This window comes from Coffea eugenioides, chromosome 2 (genome assembly GCF_003713205.1).
Source record: "Coffea eugenioides isolate CCC68of chromosome 2, Ceug_1.0, whole genome shotgun sequence".
NCBI classification, from domain to species: domain Eukaryota; kingdom Viridiplantae; phylum Streptophyta; class Magnoliopsida; order Gentianales; family Rubiaceae; genus Coffea; species Coffea eugenioides.
Window position 1 is genome coordinate 4,966,524 of NC_040036.1, and position 21,436 is coordinate 4,987,959.

A 21,436-nucleotide genomic window follows, 5' to 3' on the forward strand; every position below is an offset into this window, starting at 1 on the left:
TTGTTATGTATAGAATTGCTTTGGACGAATAAAAAAACATGTTTATACCATCTTCTTCCTCAAAATGCACCTTCAGCGATCCTACTGATAAATACTGATAACATAAATTACTGATAAGTAACCATCAGACCGAAAAGAGGTAAATCAGTATGAGAAATATGCATCTTCAGCAAAATAGGCAGCACGAAAAAGTTACTGACAAAGCAATATTCATTTGAAGGATAAACCTTGACAATTGCGAGAGAAAACACCCAAAAATTTATTACAAGACCGCAACCGGACAGGAAACTGGAGGGAAACCTGAAAGGCAATCATTTGTGCAGTTTTCTTCGGAAGAAGACGGTTCCCGAAACATCCATCAATAAATGACGAACTCCAGCATACACGTGATAGAAAAGGGCTAAGGCAGCAATCTCGGCGGATATTAGGCTGAGTTTCGATGAATAAAAGAAGAATTGGTAGAAGCTCCCGTGGCTGAAGCAAATCGAACCCATCTTCATAGAAGCAAGATAAAAAGACAGGACTAATGCGGATAGATAAATTCCGGAGATTCTGTTTAAAATTGACATCGTCGAGTTCACCTGGGGCTGGTATATAGGAAGATGAGGAGATAAGGGGCGGAAGACATTTTTTCTTGTATCAACTTTCGGGCTGACATCATCATCCTCTTTGCCCGTCACTCGCAGATTCAGACCATCACCGGTCTCCTTAGCTTCAGACCCAGGACCGACTCCGGATGCGACCGAAGAGTACTCACTGAATTGGCTCACGCTCCTCCTCCAAAATGGATCAAACACACCTGCATTAAAGACCCAGACAAAAAAATTTTAAAAAAAAATTAAAAATAAAAAATCAGTCGAAAAATCGTCGATTTAAATAAAAATAGAAAGGGACCCATACTTCATTTCCGCTGCGCTATATCAATTGGCGATAAGTAGGAGAAGATCAGAGGCTAGGATGAAAATTCCCCAAATTATATACATAGAAGAGACAGATTATAGATCTGGTAGGGGAGCAAAAAAGAAAAAAAAATTTACCTGGAAAAGAGGATAATTCGCGGCGATGGTCGAGAGGACGATCGGAGCGGCGGTCGACGACGTCGAAAACACTTGATGACGCAGCGGAAGCAGCCGGACGGAGGAGGGGATTGAGAGACCGGTTGAGAAGGCTGCTCGATGAGACCAGCCTCTTAAGAGCTAGTGACGAAGCCATCTGATGATCTGAGTTAGCAGCTGATTAGGTAGTTGCTCGAACTCCCGGAGCAAGAAAGAAGGAAAGGAAAAAACAATAGATCTGGGGAAAAATCATCAAGGTTTTCTCTCAGGCGACCTGAAATGTTATCTGGGTGGTTTCCTAGTAGGACTGCAGGATGGATAAACTGCTGAGTACGGAGAGTTTACCAGATGAATCCAATAGGCTTTTACTGGGCTTAGCCCAGAATTATGGGCTGGGTTAGATGGGCTGCGGATTTTCCTTGTAGAATACTTTGTGTATATTACTACTACGAGTGCGTTTGATAAAATTAAAGTATAAAATTTAAAATTTAAAATCTGAATTTATTAAATTATTGAATTATTAAATTCATTAGCTTATTGAATTGTTGAGTATTAAATCTAATACATTCGAGTGCATATCACATTCAGTGATAAGTGAATAGTTTATCACTTAATTTTGGGAGCATGTTTTGCCTAGAATTCACTTATAACTTAATTTTGGGAGCACATTATATCTAGAAAATTCAGTTTCACTTAATTAATTTGGATGTTCAATTTTTGGTTATCAAATGATTTGAATATATTAAGATCTGATTCTATTAAATTTAAATGCTGAATTAGATTATCAAACAGGAAGGAATCTTATCGGGTCAAAAACTTTTTTTTTTCTAATTTTTGTCTATAAAAAAATCAAGAATTAATTGAATAATTTCTAACTCCTTCGATATTTACCGATTCATTTTATCAAACCAAATACTTAGAACTCGGTATATTTAGCACGACTAATGTGGCATGTTAGCAAAGTAAATGCTACCATGTATAATTATTTTAAGGAAAATTTGTCAAATTGGTTCCTAACATTTTCACAAAAAAATTTTTTAGTCCCTAATATTTAAAATCAGCCAGAATAGTTCCTAACATATAAATTATGAGTCAATTTGGTCATAATGCTCGTATTTGCTCTTTTTTCCAACTAAAAATAGCACACCGGCATAATTTCAATGACAAAATCGGAAACATTCGTTAATCCCAAATTTTCCAATCTCGGATCTGATTGAAATTTCTGATCTGATTGAAATTTCAGGAAAAATCCGCGTTAACAAGGAAGGAAGGACCCCCAAGGATATCTTCACTGAAACTCACTAGGAGCTCGTGAAGAGTGGGGGACAGTGGCTGACCAACATCTCCCAATCATGCTCCGTCGTGGCAGCACTCATAGCCACGGTTGCCTTTGCAACATCAACCACCGTTCCAGGCGGTGTTAAGCAAGACATCGGTACGCCAACGCTGGAGAACGAGCTGGCATTTGACTGCTTCGCCATTTCATTCCTCGTTGCACTTTGCTTTTCGGTCACCTCCTTAGTCATGTTTCTAGCCATTCTCACGTCCAAGTACCAAGAAAAAGATTTTGGCACCAGCTTGCCTAGTAAGCTTCTGTTGGGCTTAACTTCGCTGTTTGTATCCATAGCTTCCATGCTCATCTCATTCTGCTCTGCCCACTTTTTTGTGCTCGAAGATAAGCTCAAGTTCGCGGCCTTCCCCATTTATACAGTGACTTGCTTGCTTGTCACCTTGTTTGTTATAGTCCAGTTTCCTGTGTACTTTGATCTTATTTGGGCTATCATTCAGAAAGTTCCCCAGTGTAGCTACAAAGTCATTCCTTTATGACACAGATTGATGTATCTTCAACCCAAGCATGTTTATGTAGTACATTTTTTTTTTTTGACAAAAAAATTCTAAAAATACCGGTCCAAATTGAAAAACTTATCAAAATTTCAGTTTCCTAGGCCTTTGGCCCTGCCTGTATTTGCGGATTTATCTCGAAATTTCAGTCAGATCCGAGCTTGGGAAATTTGGGATTAACGATTGTTTCCAATTTTGTCCTTGAAATTATGCCGATGTGCTATTTTTAGCCAGAAAAAAGAGCAAATACGAGCATTAGGACCAAACTGACTCATAATTTATATGTTAGGAACTATTCTGACTGATTTTAAATGTTAGAGACTAAAAAAGTTTTTTGTGAAAATATTAGGGACCAATTTGGCAAATTTCCCTTATTTTAAACCTCAGGGAGCAAATGTGAAAATTAGCCCTTTTTGAATCGTCAGTTTTCAGTTAACTGGGTTTAACAAAACGGACTGACTGAAGCCAATAACCGGGAAATACAGCCACCGGAGGGCAATCCTCATTATCGACGCCGGGATCCGCAAAGATGATGGTGGATCTGAGTGCATTTTCTGACGAGAAATTCGACCCTAAAAGATGGATAAACGGCGTCTGCCAGTCACGCCACCCTCAGGACCCTTTAGACAAACACTTGGTGGATCTGGAGATGAAGCTCCAAATGGTGTCTGAGGAGATCGCCGCCTCCCTCGAAGAACAGAGCTCCGCCGCCCTCCTCCGGGTCCCCAGAGCTACGCGTGACGTCATCCGCCTCCGTGACGATGCTCTCTCCCTTCGTTCCTCCGTCGCTTCTATCCTCCAAAAACTCATCAAGGTCACCACTCGGCCATTTTTTCACTTTATTTTTTCCACTTCTATTAGCTGATTTGATAGTAGATTTGTAACAATAGCAATGCATTGGCTAATTGAAATGTCGAGTTATTAATCAAGCAATTAATTGAAAGTCGAGTGATTAATCAAGCGAATGATCAAAAGTTCGAGCGGTTACTGAAGCCATTGATTCTGCTTTAGGAAGTGTTTTAGTAATTTAATTTGGTGTACAGGCGGAAGGATCATCGGCCGACTCTATCGCTACACTAGCCAAGGTTGATACCGTCAAGCGAAGAATGGAAGCTGCTTATGAAACATTGCAGGTTGCGGTTCTGTTGAATAATTTTATTTTTCAAGTCTTTAATCTGTCAGTTTTGATTGATGCTGCTGTTTAATCGTTGTGGATTATGAGCAGGATGCTGCTGGTTTAACTCAATTAAGCTCAACAGTGGAGGATGTATTTGCTAGTGGTGATCTTCCGCGTGCAGCTGAGACTTTGGCTAATATGAGGCACTGCTTATCTGCTGTTGGTGAGGTAGTTATTCAGTGAGGCTCCTAGCTATGAAGGTTCCACTGCATCCTTTAATAATCCTGCAAATTTTTCAGGTTGCTGAATTCGCCAATGTTAGAAAGCAGCTTGAAGTCTTAGAAGATAGACTAGACTCCATGGTTCAACCTCGTCTAACAGATGCATTGACCAATCGCAAGGTAATTTTTAAAGCCAGAAGGTGATCTCCTTTCAAAAATTTTTCCTAGGCGCTTGTTATTTTCTTGAGTCTCTTCAGATCCATTTCTGTTCCTTTATCGTGATCTTGCTGGCTTCTCAATGCTTTGATGAAATGAACTGTGAAATTTATCTTTTTCACTATAGATTGATGTCGCGAAAGATATGCGGGGTATCCTCATCAGAATTGGGAGGTTCAAGTCCTTAGAAATGCACTACACGAAAGTCCACCTCAAATCCATAAAAAAGCTGTGGGAGGAGTATGACCTGCGACAGCAAGCTAGTAAGCTTGCAAATGAGAAGAATGAGTTAGAAAGGTTCTCAAGTGGTCACGATTCTCAATCAAGTTCAACAAGGTTTTCATTCTCAAGTTGGTTGCCTAGTTTCTACGATGAATTGCTACTTTATCTTGAACAAGAGTGGAAGTGGTAAGGTTCATGTCCTTGTTCTTTTACCATATATCACCTAAATGTACTTCCTCATGGCAATCTATTAATGTAACATACTGGTTGGAGAAACGCGTCATCAGGGCAGATTTCAGAAGTTTAGCAAAATTAAAGGTGTTGATACTTATCTCCGTGACTTAAAAATTACAATCTTTTCAAAAAATTCTGGCTACAGCAAGGCAGGAGCTGCATGAGGTTCCACTTTTGAACTAAACATGTGTACTTTACGATGGGCCGATTGTGTTGTTGCCTTTCTGAACATTTTGTTTCCATATCTAATGTTTGGAGATGTTCTTCAAGAAAAACTTTCTTTTTGATAGAAGGCTAGAAGTACAGTAGATAGATTGTAGCTCTATTAATTTTTTCCACCTAAAAAGCAATTTAACTTCCCAGATTCAATCAGATCAAACTTTCCTTCTCTGTTGTTATAATGGCCTTGAAATCTTCAAATATCCACATTTAGACTTTCTTTTCCAGGTGTATCCTTGCTTTTCCAGAAGATTATAGGGCTCTGGTACCAAAGCTGCTGATTGAGACCATGACAGCCATTGGCCAAAGCTTTGTATCTCGTATCAACCTTGCTACTGGGGATGTTGTTCCTGAGACAAAAGCACTGTCTAAAGGCAATCTTTTACATCGTCTCTGCATTTTTGAATCAAGGATTAAGCTGAAATCACATATATCTGTATGCGCATTTTTGAATCAAGGATTATGCTGAAATCACATATTTATTATCTGTATGCTTAATGTTGTGCCTTTTGTGACCCCTTCCCAGAAAAAAGAAATCAAGAAAAAATAGGAAGGCCACTTGGGTATTATTTGGTGAGACTGTTTATTTGGGTATTATTTGGGGCATTTCAACACTTACAATGGATCTGATTATTTGACCTTCCAGGACAATTTCTTTCTTTGCCTTTTGATGCTGTCATGTACTTTTAGGATAAAAGGCAGATTCTACATGTAACTTGTGGGGTTTAGGAAGGGCAAATATACAAGTCTTAAATTCTAGGCAAAGATGCATGAATGAAAAAGGTCAATTTCGAGTGACACTGCCTACCAGAGTATGAACGACTGAAACACTAAACATGATTTTTGACTTAAAATGTTAGGTTAACTCCTATCAGCTAGTTGGCTTAAAGATGCTTTCAACTGTGTTTGACTTTTTGGTCTAGGTTTGATAACATTATTTCAGTGAATGAGTCATCTTTCAGGTTGGTATAGGTTTATATCTGTTAGCAGAGAGACTGTTTTGTTGAAATCTGTTCCATTCCAGGCTGTAAGGTAGTAGTCAAGGGCCTCAAGGCTGACTGTTTTGTAAGCCTCATGCAGAAAAATAAAAACTAATCTAATCAAGTAGATTTTAAGTGATATAATAGTCTCTAGTAGCACAATCATCTAGAGGGCTCATGAAAGCTATACCTGCATCAGCAGATTGTCTTTCGGCTTTTTTCCATTCTTAATCTGGCATTTTCCAACTAGTAATGTTGCAAACTTGTATCTATGCTGAAAAGCACGAAAGGGAAAAAAAATGATGCTGAAGCTTGATATTTAAAATTTCAGGTGTCTTAGATATCTTATCCACAGATCTGCCAAAAGGTGTTAAAGTTCAAACTAAGCATTTGGAAGCATTGATTGAGTTGCACCATACGACGGGGAGCTTTGCTCGGAACATTCAGCACCTATTTTCAAATGCAGATCTTCAGGTTTTGCTGGATACAATGAAATCAATCTACCATCCTTATGAATCATTTAAACAAAGGTAAATCCATATTGTGTAGAGATGTTGTGTTCCTGTTTTACTCCTATTTCATGCAATGATGCTTGAGAGACAATTTACTTTTCTTCGCTAGTTGTCCAGATGGACATAGGTTCTTCTTCTCTCTGTAGGAGCTGTACTGCTGGTTTTTGATGCAGTACACCTTGGCTAGGTATCTTAGTTTTAGCAGTATGTGTTGGTTTTTTTGTTGGGAGGTATCTACTCAAAGTCGATTAAGAACTGTGTATTTCATGTAACATGACAATATTTCTTCTCTTCTCATTATCTCATGGAAATGGCTTTGGCGGTAGTAGTGAGAGGGAGGTTGTCTAAGCTGTTGCACTCAGTTTTCACTTTACTGTTGTGCCTTGATATTTTGTGATGACAGCCTACTCATTGACCTGTCTGCTAGGTATGGACAAATGGAGCGTGTTATCCTCTCTGGTGAGATTGCTGGACTTGATCTCAGGGGAGTAACTTTTAGTCGCTTTGTTGGAGTCCATGGAGTTGAACTCAGTGAAACCGTCCGAAGAATGGAAGAGTCCATTCCACAAGTGATTATACTTCTTGAGGCAGCTGTTGAAAGATGCATCAACTTCACAGGAGGTTCTGAGGCAGATGAGCTTATTCTTGCACTTGATGACATACTGTTACAATACATCTCCGCCCTGCAAGAAATTCTAAAATCATTGAGAGCTGTGTGTGGAGTGGATGCAATTGATGGCTTGGCTTCAAAGAAGGATCTTGGAGCTGACAGAAAGGATGGAACTTCTCATGCACGTAAAGCTGACTTTTTGTCCAATGAGGAAGAATGGTCCTTTGTCCAAGCTACACTGCAGATTCTCACAGTTGCAGATTGTTTGTCTAGCAGATCATCGGTCTTTGAGGCTTCTTTAAGAGCCACTCTTGCTCGATTAAACACAAATCTCTCTCTTTTAGTTTTTGGCTCTAGTCTTGATAAAAACCATTCCCATGTGGTCAATGAGGACAGAAGTGGGGAACCATCTACTATTGGTAGAGCAGCTTTGGATATTGCAGCTTTGAGGCTTGTTGCTGTCCCTGAGAAGGCTAGGAAGCTTTTCAACCTATTGGAGCAGGTACTTGAAAGAGGATAAATGTAAATGTTGTTTTGGAAAAAGTTAGGAGAAAGTGTAAAAGGTAAAAACAACTTATAAATGTTTGTTTGAAGATCATGGAAAATATATATGTTTTTTAAACTTTAACAAGCAGGATTCAGGACGGGACAAAATATATGATGTGATGTCGTGATAGATGGGGAATTGGAGCATATAGTAGATAAGTGGTTTCAGTGAACTTCAATACTAATATCACTCTTAGCATATGTCCAGTGAATTGTTCTGAATGATAACATTGAGAAAAAAAATTCAAAATATTGTTGTCAATCTTGACCCACTGCTTGTATTTCTGATTTAATTGTGCCTATTGATTGTTTATCTGAAAATTTTCTCCTTGAATACTGATATAGCCTAGGAAAATGCATGATCTGATCTTTTAGTCATAACCAACATTTGATGTTGCATGCAGTCTAAAGATCCTCGGTTTCATGCGCTTCCGCTTGCATCCCAACGAGTTACAGCATTTGCAGATGCTGTCAATGAGCTTGTTTATGATGTTCTTATATCAAAAGTACGGCAACAGTTTAATGATCTGTCTCGTCTGCCAGTGTGGTCTTCAGTGGATGAACCTAGTGCTTTCCCCCTCCCAAGTTTTAGTTCATATCCTCAGTCTTATGTAACCAATGTTGGTGAATATCTTCTCACCTTACCCCAGCAATTAGAACCGCTTGCCGAGGGCATTTCCAGCAGTGATACTAATGCAGATGAGGCTCAGTTTTTTGCAACTGAATGGATGTTCAAGGTAACTACAAAATATTACAGTTTACTGTCACAATAATATACTTCAAAGAAATGCTGGTCTAGCCATCTAACATGCTTGCAGCAAAGTGGGGCGGGTTTGCTTGTGGGGCTCGGCTGGTTTGTAAATAAACAAGTGTTGGTGCCGCAGAAGGCTGAAACTCTTGTGATTACACATATTAGACAAAATAATTGGAAGTCCTTACATATTGAGAACTTAACAGCATGTTCTTTTGATTGAGTTGCTGTTCTTCTTTTAGTTACTCCAATTGGAGAACTTAACAGTTTCTCCAATGTGGGATGAATAATTTGCTTCAGTTTTCTTTTCAAACCTGCAAAAGGTTATTGCTCATGGCTATGGTTTAGTTATTCTTTCTTTTGTTTATCATAAAAGGTTGCAGAGGGTGCTTCTACTCTTTACATGGAACAACTGCGTGGTATTCAGTATGTAACTGATCGTGGAGCACAACAGCTGGCTGCTGATATTGAGTACTTGAGTAATGTGCTTTCTGCTCTATCAATGCCAATTCCTTCAGTACTTGCTACTTTTCAGACTTGCCTATCAACCCCAAGAGAGCAGCTTAAGGATCTTGTCAAATCGTCGGACTCAGGGAATCAACTAGATCTTCCTACTGCGAACCTTGTATGCAAGATGCGGCGACTGAGCTTGGATTAATATTGCAGTTTTTAAGGTGATATACCAGATGTTTGCTTACAAGTTACCCTTTCTTGGACCATTCTGGAGATATTCAGAGATACCCAGCCTCAAATGAGGGTTGCAAGATTTGGGAACTAAACCTTGCCTTAGGACATTTTAGCCAGAAAAAGAAGGGGGGGGGGGGGTATATGTATTTTGGCAGCATATGGTTATTACTTTCAACGAGGGTTGCAAGATCTGGAGAGATTCAGAGATACTCAACCTCAATGAGGGTTTGCAGGATTTGGGAACTAAACACTGCCTCCGGGCATTTTATACAGAAGGGGAGGATTATGTGCTCTGGCAGCATATGGTTCTGACTTTCAAGTCTTACTGTACAATACGCACAGCTTGTGTTCCCCGCAAATTAACTCGGATGAGTAGACCTTTGAAATCAAATTCCAGTTAAGTTGACATGTTGTCCTTGGACAACTTAATTGATCAGATTTTTTTTTCCAGGAGGTATCACACGAGCAAATGAAATTACTTATAGGAGACCATGTAAGATACAGCCTTCCTACATTTGAAGTTCAATCAATATAGGCGATGTTTTTCCAAAAAAAAACACGGGGCTAAACCATCTAGAGCAATAGAAAAAAGGTCTAGCAATGTAGGACTCTATTTGCGAAGGAAAAAAGAACAAAACTGAAAACCTATCTAATCTGCATTAGCTATAGCGTTCAATCACCTTCAAGCCTCCATCACCAACCCAAGTAATAGATCTTCAAAATCCCTCCAGTTGGTATAGTAAAATTGACGATTTGACTCACAAAAGAAGACGCCTGTGTGCCAACATATGGTTCTTTTAGGATTCGAATGATCACCAAAAGAGGGCTCTCCAATTGTTTCACAATTTTTAACCAACTTCAGAGAAAAAAAAAATGGCTACCTCAAAATTTTGGTACTCCAATAACAGTTGCGTTTCAGATGCAGCCAGCCCATCAGAATCAAAACCTGAAAAACTGCACCTTGCACAAATACATGGAAAGATGTTCACAGTTTGCAAATTGAATCCGCTATATTTCAATTTACGACACCCCCTTTGCAAACTTAAGATTGAACTTCTGCAATAAGACCTCCAAGCGAGAATCTTCAGTGCTAGATTCTTCATAGGGGAGAAGACTCCCATCCTAGTGCACAGACTAAGGCAGGTGGAAGTTAACATACCATGTCTGAATATGCAAAGAACCAATATATCCATTTCCAAACATTCAATGAATGGTTCTGCCAAGCCAAAAAAGAAATATCTTGGACCTTGTCTTGTGTGCGACAGGTTTATTTGAACAAAAAATGGTTGCTAAGTTGGTTTGAAACAGCCAAAACGCCCAAGCAAATTTCCGTGGACAAATTCAAAAGCTAATATGAAGGACGAGATCAAGATTACCATTGACTATTAAGGGTCATCCGCAACTTGCTCTTATATCTTTGACTAAATTATGTGTTCTTATCCATAACCAGATTGCTTTTAAACTTCTCTTCTTTTATGTTGTCTGGTTAGCTGCCTTTTCATCTTCATAGTGCCTGCAGAGTTCAACTCGTTGAGTGAACAGACATTAAGGCACTTAATCAAGGAAGAATGAGTTTACCTTTTTTTCAAAAATCATCAGATAAATTATCAGAGAAAACCTAAGGAGATCCCTATTCATTAGCTCATTGGCAGCTAATGTAAGTGGAGTACAAGAATCTGCAATCGGTCATCTGAGCAGACAAGAAAACACAAAGCCCAAACTATTGATAGTTAGGAAGTCATTTTACGGTTAAGAAAATCAAAATTTACTTGTTACCTCACAGTTGATCAAACTGTTAACTCCTTCAGCAGCAGTAATATCCATGCACATATAGAGTATCTGTTCTATAACTACTTGAGAAAAGATTCCCAGAGTGATCCCAAAAAAGAAGGAACCAGAACTCTGGTAGGCATATCACAGATGATTGATAAATCAATTAGATCAACCAAAGTCTAGATAGATCATTGAATAGTTACAACAACGAAGTCATACCTACCTCAACCTTTTCTCTCTAAATATATCGATGATAGGGAGATGATACAGTCTCAATAAAGCTGTAAGAACAAAGAAGAGTTTCACCCATGATGACCATAGAACTTTGACTCCAAAAGTATACATTCATGAAAACTGGTGAGTGGTGGAAAAACTACCTCTTCTCATTTAAAATTCAAACACCCATCCAATGTCCTCAATATTGACGGACTGGACTCCTGGATGATCTCCGGTTACCATATCTAACAGGAGAACGTGACCGGCTTCTGTCACGCTGGCGGTATCTTTCCCTGCTTCTATCTCTTCCATTCCGGGAACTGCTGTACTTCCAATCTGATCCTCTAACCCCCTCTCGAGTTTCTCTGCTATTCCCCTCTCGAGATCTTTCACGGTCACCATCTCGCTCCCTGTATCGATCTCGTTCCCGATTGTGATCTCGATCACGATACCTGTCCCTCTCAGATGACTCACTTCTTCCATGTCTGCTTTCATACTCTTTCTCCCTTTGCTTCCTCCTTTCTTCTGCTTCTTTTTCCCGGGCTATTCTTTCTTCCTCTCTTTTCTTCTCCTTAGCTTCCTGTTAATCAGAAAACAGATGAGCTTTATATGTAAAATCTCCTTCGAACATTTTCCTAAAATGTAAAATATGGTGGGGAATCACCTTGTACTCTGCAAGATAATCTCGGACCATACCATATCCCATATGCTGTTTTCCAGTGACATGCGACTGAGTTCTCTCAGCAGCATCATTTGCAACTAGAAAAGAACCACATATCTCACACAGAGCCATCTTTTTCTCCTGTGCCATCATCAAGACTTTATCTTGTTGAGGTTGCTGTGTTAAAGCTGTCTTCTCAGCATTGAGCACTTCCACCTGTTAAGTGACACAAATCTGGCATAAGTTTCCATAGCTTTCAAGTGAAACTTTACAAATTCATTAAATCAGGTTCCTAAACCACACCTTCCTCATGAGCGCTTCGGCTTCGTCAACCTTTCCAGCTTCACCAAGAGACTCCACTTGTTCCAGTAGGTTCTTTATTTTTTCCTCCAAAACAGCTAATTGCTCGGACTTTTCTGCTGGGATAGGAGGAGGAGGGGGAACGTCAATCTCTTGAGCAAGACGTTCTCGACCACGCCTAACTCGTCTATCTAAGTCCATAACCTGAAACAAAATATGGATTTACACATCAAGAAGTGGATAGAAAGGGTAAGCAGAATTTAAATGTATATCACCCCTTACCAATTTCTCACAGAAATGAGCCAGCTCAGCCTCAAACTTTGGAACAAATACGTCGTGCCTAGGAGACTTCTCAAAGCTAAAAGAGAAATTATAACAAACTCTCATCACTACCATTAAAGGAAAATATTGGCAAACAGTGCACTAAGCCCACAAGTATTTTCTTCTTCAGGGTTCATGAAAAATAAGGGCAGAAAAGTACATGCATCTAATTCTTGCATCCAGCCTCTGATTGTGCAAGTAAGTAGCATAGGATCACCAATTATACAAAATATAGGGAAAGTGTAGATGAAAGAAAAAGAAGAGGGAGGCCAGCTAACAAGTGAATGTGATTATTGGCAAGAAGGGAATCCAAGAAGATCAATCAAACGTTCAAACTTCTAATAGTATCAACACATCTTAAATGTTTTAGGGATGTATTTATAGTTGGAAACCACAAGTTATAACTCCACTTATAGGTTGGCTGACTGCCTAAGAAAATTTCCATATGTGTTTGACGAAAATGGACATGCTCAAGTGAATATCTCTCCACTGTAATCGCTTTATTACATGCCAATTTGAAGCCAAAAGGTAAAAACACTAGTCATAATTTATTCATTAAGCATAAGATTGTCAAAGAAAGATCTCATAAAACAAGTCACAGTGCCCTAATATGAACTGATTGACTCCTCCAAATCTCAAGCAATCAAAGCATAATTTCTTGAGAGTTTAAAACATGTTAGCTTCCCAGTTATCTGGTTCTTTTACAAATAAATCAAAATATATTAGTATGGAGGGTATTTACACCATGTTAGCAACATAAAAAACAATGAACAGAACCATTAAAATACAAGGATGGCATCCTGAAAAACAGCAACAAAATAAAGTTCTATACTTTTGCAAAATCAAAGCTTACAGAGAACCTCTGTGCAATGAACTGATATGAGAGATAAACTTGCTCTGAAGAATACTCATACATTACCTTTCCTTCAACTTTTGATCATGAATTTTAGGGCATGGTCCTGATAAAAACACAACATGAATAACTATCAGCAAAAGTTATGGGCGCTCAAGCATTCCATCCATTGACTACATAAAACACAGCAAGTATCCCCATATCCACATGATAGCTAATGGTCCTAAATTATTAGATTTCCCTTTTCTGAATATGTTCCTTCATTGCATCTTAAGAACGAATTCTAATGCACTGCCTTATCAATCTAAAGCAGAAAACAAGAAATCAAGAGGCAGACAGATATAGTATAAGCACCTAGATCACTTCTTGTGTTGACAAACAAATCGTGGGGGCAAAAGCGAACCATATAGAAGCTGCACACTTCCTTACTGTCCCATGTAATTTCCTTGTACCCCTTCCTCTCTTCTTCAGTCAAATTACGAGCTACAGAAGCAACAAAAAATTAAAATCAGCAGTCGTTTCAGTTAAAAAAGAAAAGAAAAAAAAAGGAAACCGGGGCGGTACAGATTCAAATGCATTCTACAATTACTCAGCTAAAGTGTCCAATTAACAACATCCCAATTCCCAATATAGAGGCACTACAGTTAAAACGCTGTATTTCGCTACATCCCCATAAAAACAAGCTTTAGGATTAGGATCGGCCAATAGGAAAAACCATATTATAAGTGTTTTGCCCAAGCTTATTCATTGTACCCACAAATTTCAATTGAGCCAGGAACCGGCTGCTAAGGGTTTCTACTAATATATAGCAGTGCTAAAATCCACTGAAATAAACTAGAGAAGAAGACAGAGAGACGAAAATTACACTAGAAATCTGAATTAATGAAAACATTGAGTTATAGATTTCGGTGAAACATCACTAGCAAACATTAAAAAAGATTAAGGAAGGAGATAAACCTGCACCCATGAGTTCATCAAGCAAAGCTCTTTGGGCGTCCATGATTGAGATTGGAAAAAAACTAAAAGAAAACAAGATTAATCTAGGCCGCCTAGATAATAAACTGGAATGTGCAGCCCCCTTTCAATCTAATCTAATTTTTAGATTAGACTTTTGCTGAGGAGCGAAAAGTGATGAGAATTATTTTTATTATTAGGGTTTTATTATTATGTTTCAGGCTTTTATTGTTAGGGATTCTAATCATATAGTGAAGGAGTAAAAGGACTCCTCAGCAAAAAGGGATTTTACCCTCTTACGTGAATACTAGCAGACAGTCGGAATGTGCAAAATTAGAATTTTTTTTTTTTTAAATTGTTACACAAGCTCAATCACCAAAATCGGAGGAGTATTAACCTTAATTTGATAAGGCTAATTCCATTTTGCATCCTTAAATTTATACCACTTTTTTAATTTACATCTTAAATTTTAATTTTAGACACTTTACATTCTAAACTCTTAATTTTGGATACTTTACACCTTAAACTGTCAAATTTATCCATTTAAATCCAATCAATGATTGCGTTTATAAAATTAACAAGATAAAAGGTATTCAAAATTAATGACAATATTGTACTATTTTGTTCTCACTGTGATGTTTTAGTTTTTTTTTTGACTATTTTTAGCACATTATCGTTGATTTATATGGTTTTAATTATTAATATTGATAACAAAATTAATGAAATAAGAGATGATGCCAATTAATGATAATGTATTATTTTATTTTTGCTATGATATTTTGACACATTTTGACCACTTTCGATACAGTATCATTGATTTGTTGGGTCATCTGTACCATTAATTTTTTAAAAATTATCATTGATTTAAAGGAGTTTATGATATAAAGTGTTTAAATTTGAAAGTTTTAGATGCAAGTGTTCAAAATTGAAATTTAGAATATAAAATAAAAATGTGATACAAGGTGGAGCCAATAATGGCCGCGAGCGTAGGGGGTGGGGAGGGGTTGCCCCAATTTTTGGGATTTATGAGTTAGTCCTTAAGAGATTTTGAAAATTTTCGTTCGGTCTTTCTTTTACCTCCCCCTAAATTTTGACAAAAATTTCAATGCATCCCTCTATCTAGTTTTTGCTTAATGAAAATTTTGAACATCCACTCCTCTTTTATTACTTTTGACCTTACTATTAATTTGATTAATGTATGAAATTCAAATTGTAATTGATGAGTTTGGCATTACATATTGAATTGTTGAAAACTTTATCTATTATGTCAAGAAAATATTCGTTAAAAGTTAAATTGCATACACCTATCAATCAATTTTTTGTTTTCATTTCCCATTTTAATATACCAATTTTGAAAATTATATACTTGGCTCTACATATATATGATTTCCTACATGTGAAGCTGATAAGATTTGAACATTTTGAGAAGTTCTCCCTATAACCATACAAAAATAACGTTCGCATCAATTGGTGTTATTGTTATTGTTGTGTACTTTCCATTTGCAATCTAAAGCATGATTACTATTCAAAGTTTGATACTAGAGAACATTCAAGCTGTACTTTTCCCCTTAAGGATTGTGAGAATGAGAAGCTAACAAAAATGTTTCCCCTCTCCCTACGTACCACAATTTTCGTATTCTTTGTTTAAATTTCTGCTGGTTTTACATGTAAGTCCATGCTTATTTTGTCATCACCTGGTATTTAGAAGCCAAGAAAGGGCCTTTGTATGGGATAATAATAAAATAGCAACAGAAATGAAGAAAATATATGGTCCAAGTCCGACCATCTATACATTCTTCCCTGTTATTAATATTATCCGAGGACAATATTTTGTGGCTGCCCTTCATTTTTTAATCGATTAACTAACTCCTTTGCCAGCCGTCAATGGCCGATAGCTCTTCCAACCAGCAGCAATTGTTTATACTCTGTTTCAATTCTCTCACGCCTGAGCAGCCATGAACGACAGAGTGGACAAGCTGGTGATTTTTCTAGCCAAAAGAGATGGCATTGACAAGCTCGTCAAGACCTTTCAGTATGTTTCCAAGCTGGTTCACTGGCACGTTGAGGCCACCCGCCCTGAGATGGCCCAGAGGGCCAAGCAATGGGAAGTCGCCTCTGGCTTAAGCCGGAAAGCTTTCCGCAGCGGCCGTTTTCTCACCGGCTTCAATGCTCTTAGAAGAAATCCAGGCTCAACCCCGACGCTCAAGTTCCTAGCCGTCCTTGCCAATGGTGGGGAAATGGTCTATTTCTTCTTCGACCATTTTCTCTGGTTGGCAAGAATTGGTGTATTGGATGGGAAACTGGCTCGGAGGATGAGCTTCATATCTGCGTTTGGCGAGTCATTTGGTTACATATTCTTCATAGTGTCCGATTTCATCCTGATTACAGAAGGGATCAGGGCAGAGAGAAAATTACGAGTGGCTAAGGAGGAAGGTTCAAAGGATGAAGAAGAGAATACTAGCAGTAGTATTAAGAAGATCAGAGTGGATAGAGTGATGAGATTGATGGCGGTGGCAGCAAACGTGGCAGACCTTGTCATTGCCTTGGCAGATATTGAGCCCAATCCATTTTGCAACCATGCCGTTTCACTGGGAATCAGCGGTTTGGTCTCTGCCTGGGCTGGTTGGTATAGAAATTGGCCCTCCTGAGCCTTGATGGACTACTACTGTACTGACTGCAAGCATACCAGAATCATTTCCAGTTGAAAAGTTAATTGAAGAAGTCTTCAATCTTGATGCTGCTTTTATGGTGTTTTATTTACTCTGTATGAGTTTGTCCTGTCGTTATATACAAGAAGATTGAGTTTGTATACGGTCTTTTTTTTTTTTTTTTTTTTTTTTTGGGGGTAGTATGAATTAAAAAATCATTTCGATAGAGATGTGTATTTTTTGTGTGTTTTTTGGGGGGCGGGGGGGATCTAGACATGGCAGTAATCATCTTTTTTGGCAGTTCTACGAGCCTGTAATTTGGGCGAAAAAAAAAGGTGAAGATAAATAAATTCTGTAAAAATGAGAACAATTGGAAAAATAAATGGTTGCGTGAGGACCGAGTTGCAAAATAGAGGATTACCATGCAATTAACATCTGGCAACGACAAGAGGAAGCTTCCCCAAACTCGTACAAGAAATGACGTCATAAACCGAAATCCATATCCTCAATTAGCTGAGGAGTGAGGAGGTTCCTCTCTCTCTCTATTCTTTTTTTTTTTTATAAATTAAAATTTAAGTAGTAGTCTTTCAAGTTTCAATTCATTGCAAACACGCGTTTACTATTAAATATTTCTGGGCTGCGTCCTCTAGATTCAGTCTTCTTCTTCGCCGCTGAATTTGGCCCTTTTGTATTAATACTTTACTTAACGGTTACTGAGCCAACCATTAACTTAATTCTACTATTAACCACCTCCACTTCACTTCTGAGCGATCACCCGTGACGAAATTTCCAGAAAGGTATGGAATTTTTCTACCAGTTGCTCATACCCTTTTCATGCTTCTCTTGTTCAATTGTTTTTCCTTCGGATTTCTTTGTTTCTTTTTGTTTAATTTGTGAGATTGATTTTAGTGGGGTCAGAACTGAGAAGCGATGGCGGAAGGTGGGGGAAATCCGTCGAGGTATGTCAAGTTGACTAAGGAGCAAGCGGCCCCTTCTGAGGACATTAAGCCAGGCGAGCTCAATCAACCGATTGAAGTCCCTCAGGTATAATATTTTCCATCTATTAACTTTTTTTTTTAACTCAAATATTTCGTTTTGGAAATTGGGCAATTAAATTGAGAAAATTTGGGAGGGTCATCTATTAGAATGTTATGGTCGTGTGAAAATGAATAGTAACTTAAGATATTTTGATGTAGGGATCAATATGCAGATTCACCGCATGCATAAGATTAGAATCATGTTTGGATTATTGACAATGTGCTTCAGACTAGCTGTCAATCATTCCCTTACCCCCTGAAATCTTGCCATAAGTTGTTTCTTGTGGAGGATCTGACTGAAGTGTAATCGAATTGCCAATCACCAATCACATCGACTCTAGTCCATTTAGTAGTTGTTTTGGACATTTTCACTCACAAATCAAGGAAACCAGGTGTAAAGGGCAGCAAATAATCTCGCCCTCTATCGAGAAATAGAGCCGTCCTTATTTTCCAATTTTGCTCTGGTAGAGGCTAAGAGAAACAAGAGAAGTATTAAAAAAAAATAGCTTTATCTTATCATTTTTTTATTCCTCAGTTCCATTTCCTTTAATCTTCCCAATTTGTGCAGTGTAACATTGTTTATTTTGGCAAATTGCCTCAACCTCGTGAAGCATTTTCCTTCTTTAACTTATCAAAACGGAACTGGAAGGAAAAAAGAAAATGTGAAGCAAGAGGAACAAGTCAGCTTGATTAGATTAAATTTCTTTAGTCCTCCTTCCGTTTCCATTACCTATCAAATGCAAGTCAGTCACTCAGATCCACTTCCCTTTCCCTTTCTCTTTGCGTCCCACTTTTCATTCTATTGAGCTGGCTGTTAGTCTTGTATTTTATCTGTTGTGCAACTTTCCTTAGAAAATTAGTCTAATGGAAACCAATTGAAGCACTTTGGGTTGAAGGAATTGAAATGAGCTTAGGTATTGCATACATTTGCTAAGCGGATTTAAGAATCTTCATCTTCTTATGATTCAATGGCTGGCCACATATCGGGTGCTTATGCCATAATTCAATGTGCAGTTGGGTGTTCGCAAGTGCAATGAGTGTGGGCAACCTTTACCCGAAAGCTTTGAGCCTCCTGCTGATGAGCCATGGACCAGTGGGATATTTGGCTGTACTGAAGATACTGAAAGCTGTGAGTTTAACCCAAGGAAGTTCCGATTGGTTTAGGGGCAAAACTTCTTGTTTAATTTGGCACTTAAAAGTTTCATTTCTGGCTGTTCAGCAGCCATAACTACATTTACTCTATCTTTTTTAGGTGATGGCAATGCCATTTAGTAGAACTTGTCACTCGTCTTGTGATTTTAGATGCTCATGTTGAACTAGGTTAACTTTGATCAAGTTCCTTGCAACCCTTGAGCACATGTAAGCTTGCAGAAATTTTAGAAATTTGTATGAATGGATTTTTTTTCTCCCGGATCAATGTTATGTCGTTACATTGTTTCCCACATGTCATACTTCCTGTCCTCTCCAAAGATTGGTGTCTCTTAGTTTTTTTCTGAACGAAGCTTTGTTCTGAGACATAAAGGGGTTTGTGTTTGTCATTGGTACGTTCAGTTGTGTCATGTGCATAAATTTCATTTCAATGCGTATTTTACTTCAAAAGATATCTTGCGATGTCTGAGTTGCAGGATTCTGAATTATATTATTACTATTTGCTATTCTTACGTCTAACAGCATTGAATTGCTATGAGATACCTTTTTGTTTCCAATGTTTGCACTTTTGTCGCTATTGCCCCCTGCCCTACATTATCTCAGTGGTGTCTTGTTTTAGAACTTTACTGTTTGCCTCATTGTTCGTAAGAACTTTCGAACTGTATGTCCTCATCTATAGTTTCTATTTCTTTTTTGGTGCCTCTACAGGCTGGACAGGGCTTTTGTGCCCATGTGTCTTGTTTGGACTTAATATAGAGAAACTAAGAGATGATACTCCCTGGACAACGCCTTGTGTTTGTCATGCTATATTTGTTGAGGGTGGCATTGCACTTGCAGCAGCAACAGCGGCTTTTTATGGTATAGATCCAAGGACATCATTCCTTATTTGCGAAGGTTTGTTATTTAGTTGGTGGATGTGTGGAATATATACTGGTCTTGCACGGCAGTCACTACAGAAAAAATATCATCTTAAGGTAATCCATGTTTTCTGTACTTACATGTTGAGATATAAACCTCAGATTTCAGTTTCTTTATCACTCTTGCTATTCCCATTTAATTCTGCTCAACACAACAGATTTGTATTTCATGTACTGTCATTTTGGGTCAAATATTTGGAAGCTTAATTCATGAATTCCAGCTATGTCTAAGCAAAATTGTTTTCTGTTAGAACCATGTTGCTGTTGTCAATCAACGTGTGGTATCAATTTTGGTTACTCCTCCTGTGTTAGACAGATCCAGCTCTTCCTATTGTCAAACAAGATATTTTTCATTGAGTGATGAATCATGGCATTTGTCATGTTGTGCTAAAAAGATGTTTGTGCATCAATTTGTTCCTGCAGAACTCACCATGTGACCCATGTATGGTCCACTGCTGCATGCACTGGTGTGCCTTGTGCCAGGAGCACAGGGAGATGAAAGGACGCCTCTCAGATGATGCTGCGATTCCGATGACCGTAGTAAATCCTCCTCCCGTCCAAGAAATGAGTGCTGCTCCTGATGATCGGGATTCTGCACCTTCCTCCGAAAAGAGCAAGGAGCACACTAATTTGGAGATGCAAGCTTTACAGTAGCATAATAATAGACCTTGACATGAATGCCGCTGTGATACTTGGATAGTTTTAAGAGGCTTTGTTATACACAAGTGAGGAGGAAGATATTGATTTTTGTTCATCATTCATTGACATTAATCTACAATTTTCTTATAGGTAATACTTTTCAAAATTTGTTAGCTATGCATCTTTGTTAATATCCTGACTTTTCCTTTCGTTATTGGTGCGCGTGGGCGGGAAGAGGTTAACGGGTTCATCCAAGAAACGGAGTGCGGGGTCCGCAGAATGGCTATTTGGCTTCTCCTGCCCCTTATTAAAGATTTTATTCCTTCCCCTTCTCCCTGCTAGATAAACAACACATTCGTCCTTTAGGGAGGAGGAGGAGGAGGAGGAGGAGCTTTGACGGTCAAATTAAAAACTTGCTCTATCAATCCATGAAGCTGAAAACGCTGAGTCTTAGGGGCTTAAATTCTTTTCCTCTTTTGTATTTTCGAGTTAAAGCAAGCAGATGAAGCCAAACCCACCATGCTCTTGAATGCATGCATCCACCATAGAGGTTAGTACTACAATTCCTCTTCTCAGTCGCGAGTAGCAACTCCCACTAACCTTTTCAGTTAAGTTTAAGAGCGAATTTTCTGGATGCAAGGAGCTAAGAAAAACTGCATTACGCTTACACTCGAAGATTAAACGAGATAATAAATCGTCACCATACTACCAACGTTTTGACCCGGGAAAATAGCATTTGTTCTTTAAGCTTTGTGG

At 38.4% G+C, this 21,436-nt stretch overlaps 5 protein-coding genes across 12 annotated transcripts; 3 read left to right on the forward strand and 2 right to left on the reverse strand.

The window, feature by feature from the left end:
- Window positions 1–136: 136 nt before the first annotated feature.
- LOC113760964 (succinate dehydrogenase subunit 3-1, mitochondrial-like) lies at window positions 137–1,375 on the reverse strand. The gene is made up of 2 exons (XM_027303735.1): window positions 1,038–1,375; window positions 137–799 (listed from the first exon to the last, which is right to left on the reverse strand). The coding sequence occupies exons 1-2, from the start codon at window positions 1,210–1,212 to the stop codon at window positions 312–314; spliced, it is 663 nt and encodes a 220-aa protein (XP_027159536.1). The 5' UTR covers window positions 1,213–1,375; the 3' UTR covers window positions 137–311.
- A 1,950-nt stretch (window positions 1,376–3,325) lies between these two features.
- On the forward strand, window positions 3,326–9,339 carry LOC113763898 (conserved oligomeric Golgi complex subunit 7). The gene is made up of 10 exons (XM_027307884.1): window positions 3,326–3,711; window positions 3,941–4,030; window positions 4,123–4,242; window positions 4,314–4,415; window positions 4,579–4,859; window positions 5,355–5,500; window positions 6,438–6,636; window positions 7,046–7,730; window positions 8,179–8,511; window positions 8,902–9,339. The coding sequence occupies exons 1-10, from the start codon at window positions 3,427–3,429 to the stop codon at window positions 9,181–9,183; spliced, it is 2,523 nt and encodes an 840-aa protein (XP_027163685.1). The 5' UTR covers window positions 3,326–3,426; the 3' UTR covers window positions 9,184–9,339.
- Window positions 9,340–9,687: 348 nt separating this feature from the next.
- LOC113763899 (luc7-like protein 3) lies at window positions 9,688–14,473 on the reverse strand. Of its 7 annotated transcripts, XM_027307891.1 has the most exons (10): window positions 14,294–14,473; window positions 13,691–13,819; window positions 13,403–13,442; window positions 12,445–12,520; window positions 12,166–12,366; window positions 11,866–12,078; window positions 11,363–11,781; window positions 11,209–11,266; window positions 10,094–11,114; window positions 9,688–9,986 (listed from the first exon to the last, which is right to left on the reverse strand). In XM_027307891.1, exons 1-7 carry the CDS (start codon window positions 14,334–14,336, stop codon window positions 11,401–11,403), a joined length of 1,083 nt encoding a protein of 360 aa, XP_027163692.1. In that variant the 5' UTR covers window positions 14,337–14,473; the 3' UTR covers window positions 9,688–9,986; window positions 10,094–11,114; window positions 11,209–11,266; window positions 11,363–11,400. The 7 variants fall into 7 exon arrangements, with proteins under 7 accessions (XP_027163692.1, XP_027163690.1, XP_027163691.1 ...); XM_027307889.1 differs by having other exon boundaries at window positions 10,094–11,266; XM_027307890.1 differs by having other exon boundaries at window positions 11,209–11,781.
- A 1,622-nt stretch (window positions 14,474–16,095) lies between these two features.
- On the forward strand, window positions 16,096–17,101 carry LOC113760931 (peroxisomal membrane protein 11B). Its single transcript, XM_027303683.1, has one exon. It carries the CDS (start codon window positions 16,246–16,248, stop codon window positions 16,936–16,938), a length of 693 nt encoding a protein of 230 aa, XP_027159484.1. The 5' UTR covers window positions 16,096–16,245; the 3' UTR covers window positions 16,939–17,101.
- Window positions 17,102–17,184: 83 nt separating this feature from the next.
- LOC113760930 (cell number regulator 6) lies at window positions 17,185–20,834 on the forward strand. 2 transcript variants are annotated; one of them, XM_027303680.1, is made up of 5 exons: window positions 17,185–17,735; window positions 17,848–17,982; window positions 18,990–19,104; window positions 19,833–20,098; window positions 20,465–20,834. In XM_027303680.1, exons 2-5 carry the CDS (start codon window positions 17,869–17,871, stop codon window positions 20,693–20,695), a joined length of 726 nt encoding a protein of 241 aa, XP_027159481.1. In that variant the 5' UTR covers window positions 17,185–17,735; window positions 17,848–17,868; the 3' UTR covers window positions 20,696–20,834. The 2 variants fall into 2 exon arrangements, with proteins under 2 accessions (XP_027159481.1, XP_027159482.1); XM_027303681.1 differs by having other exon boundaries at window positions 17,857–17,982.
- Window positions 20,835–21,436: the final 602 nt, after the last annotated feature.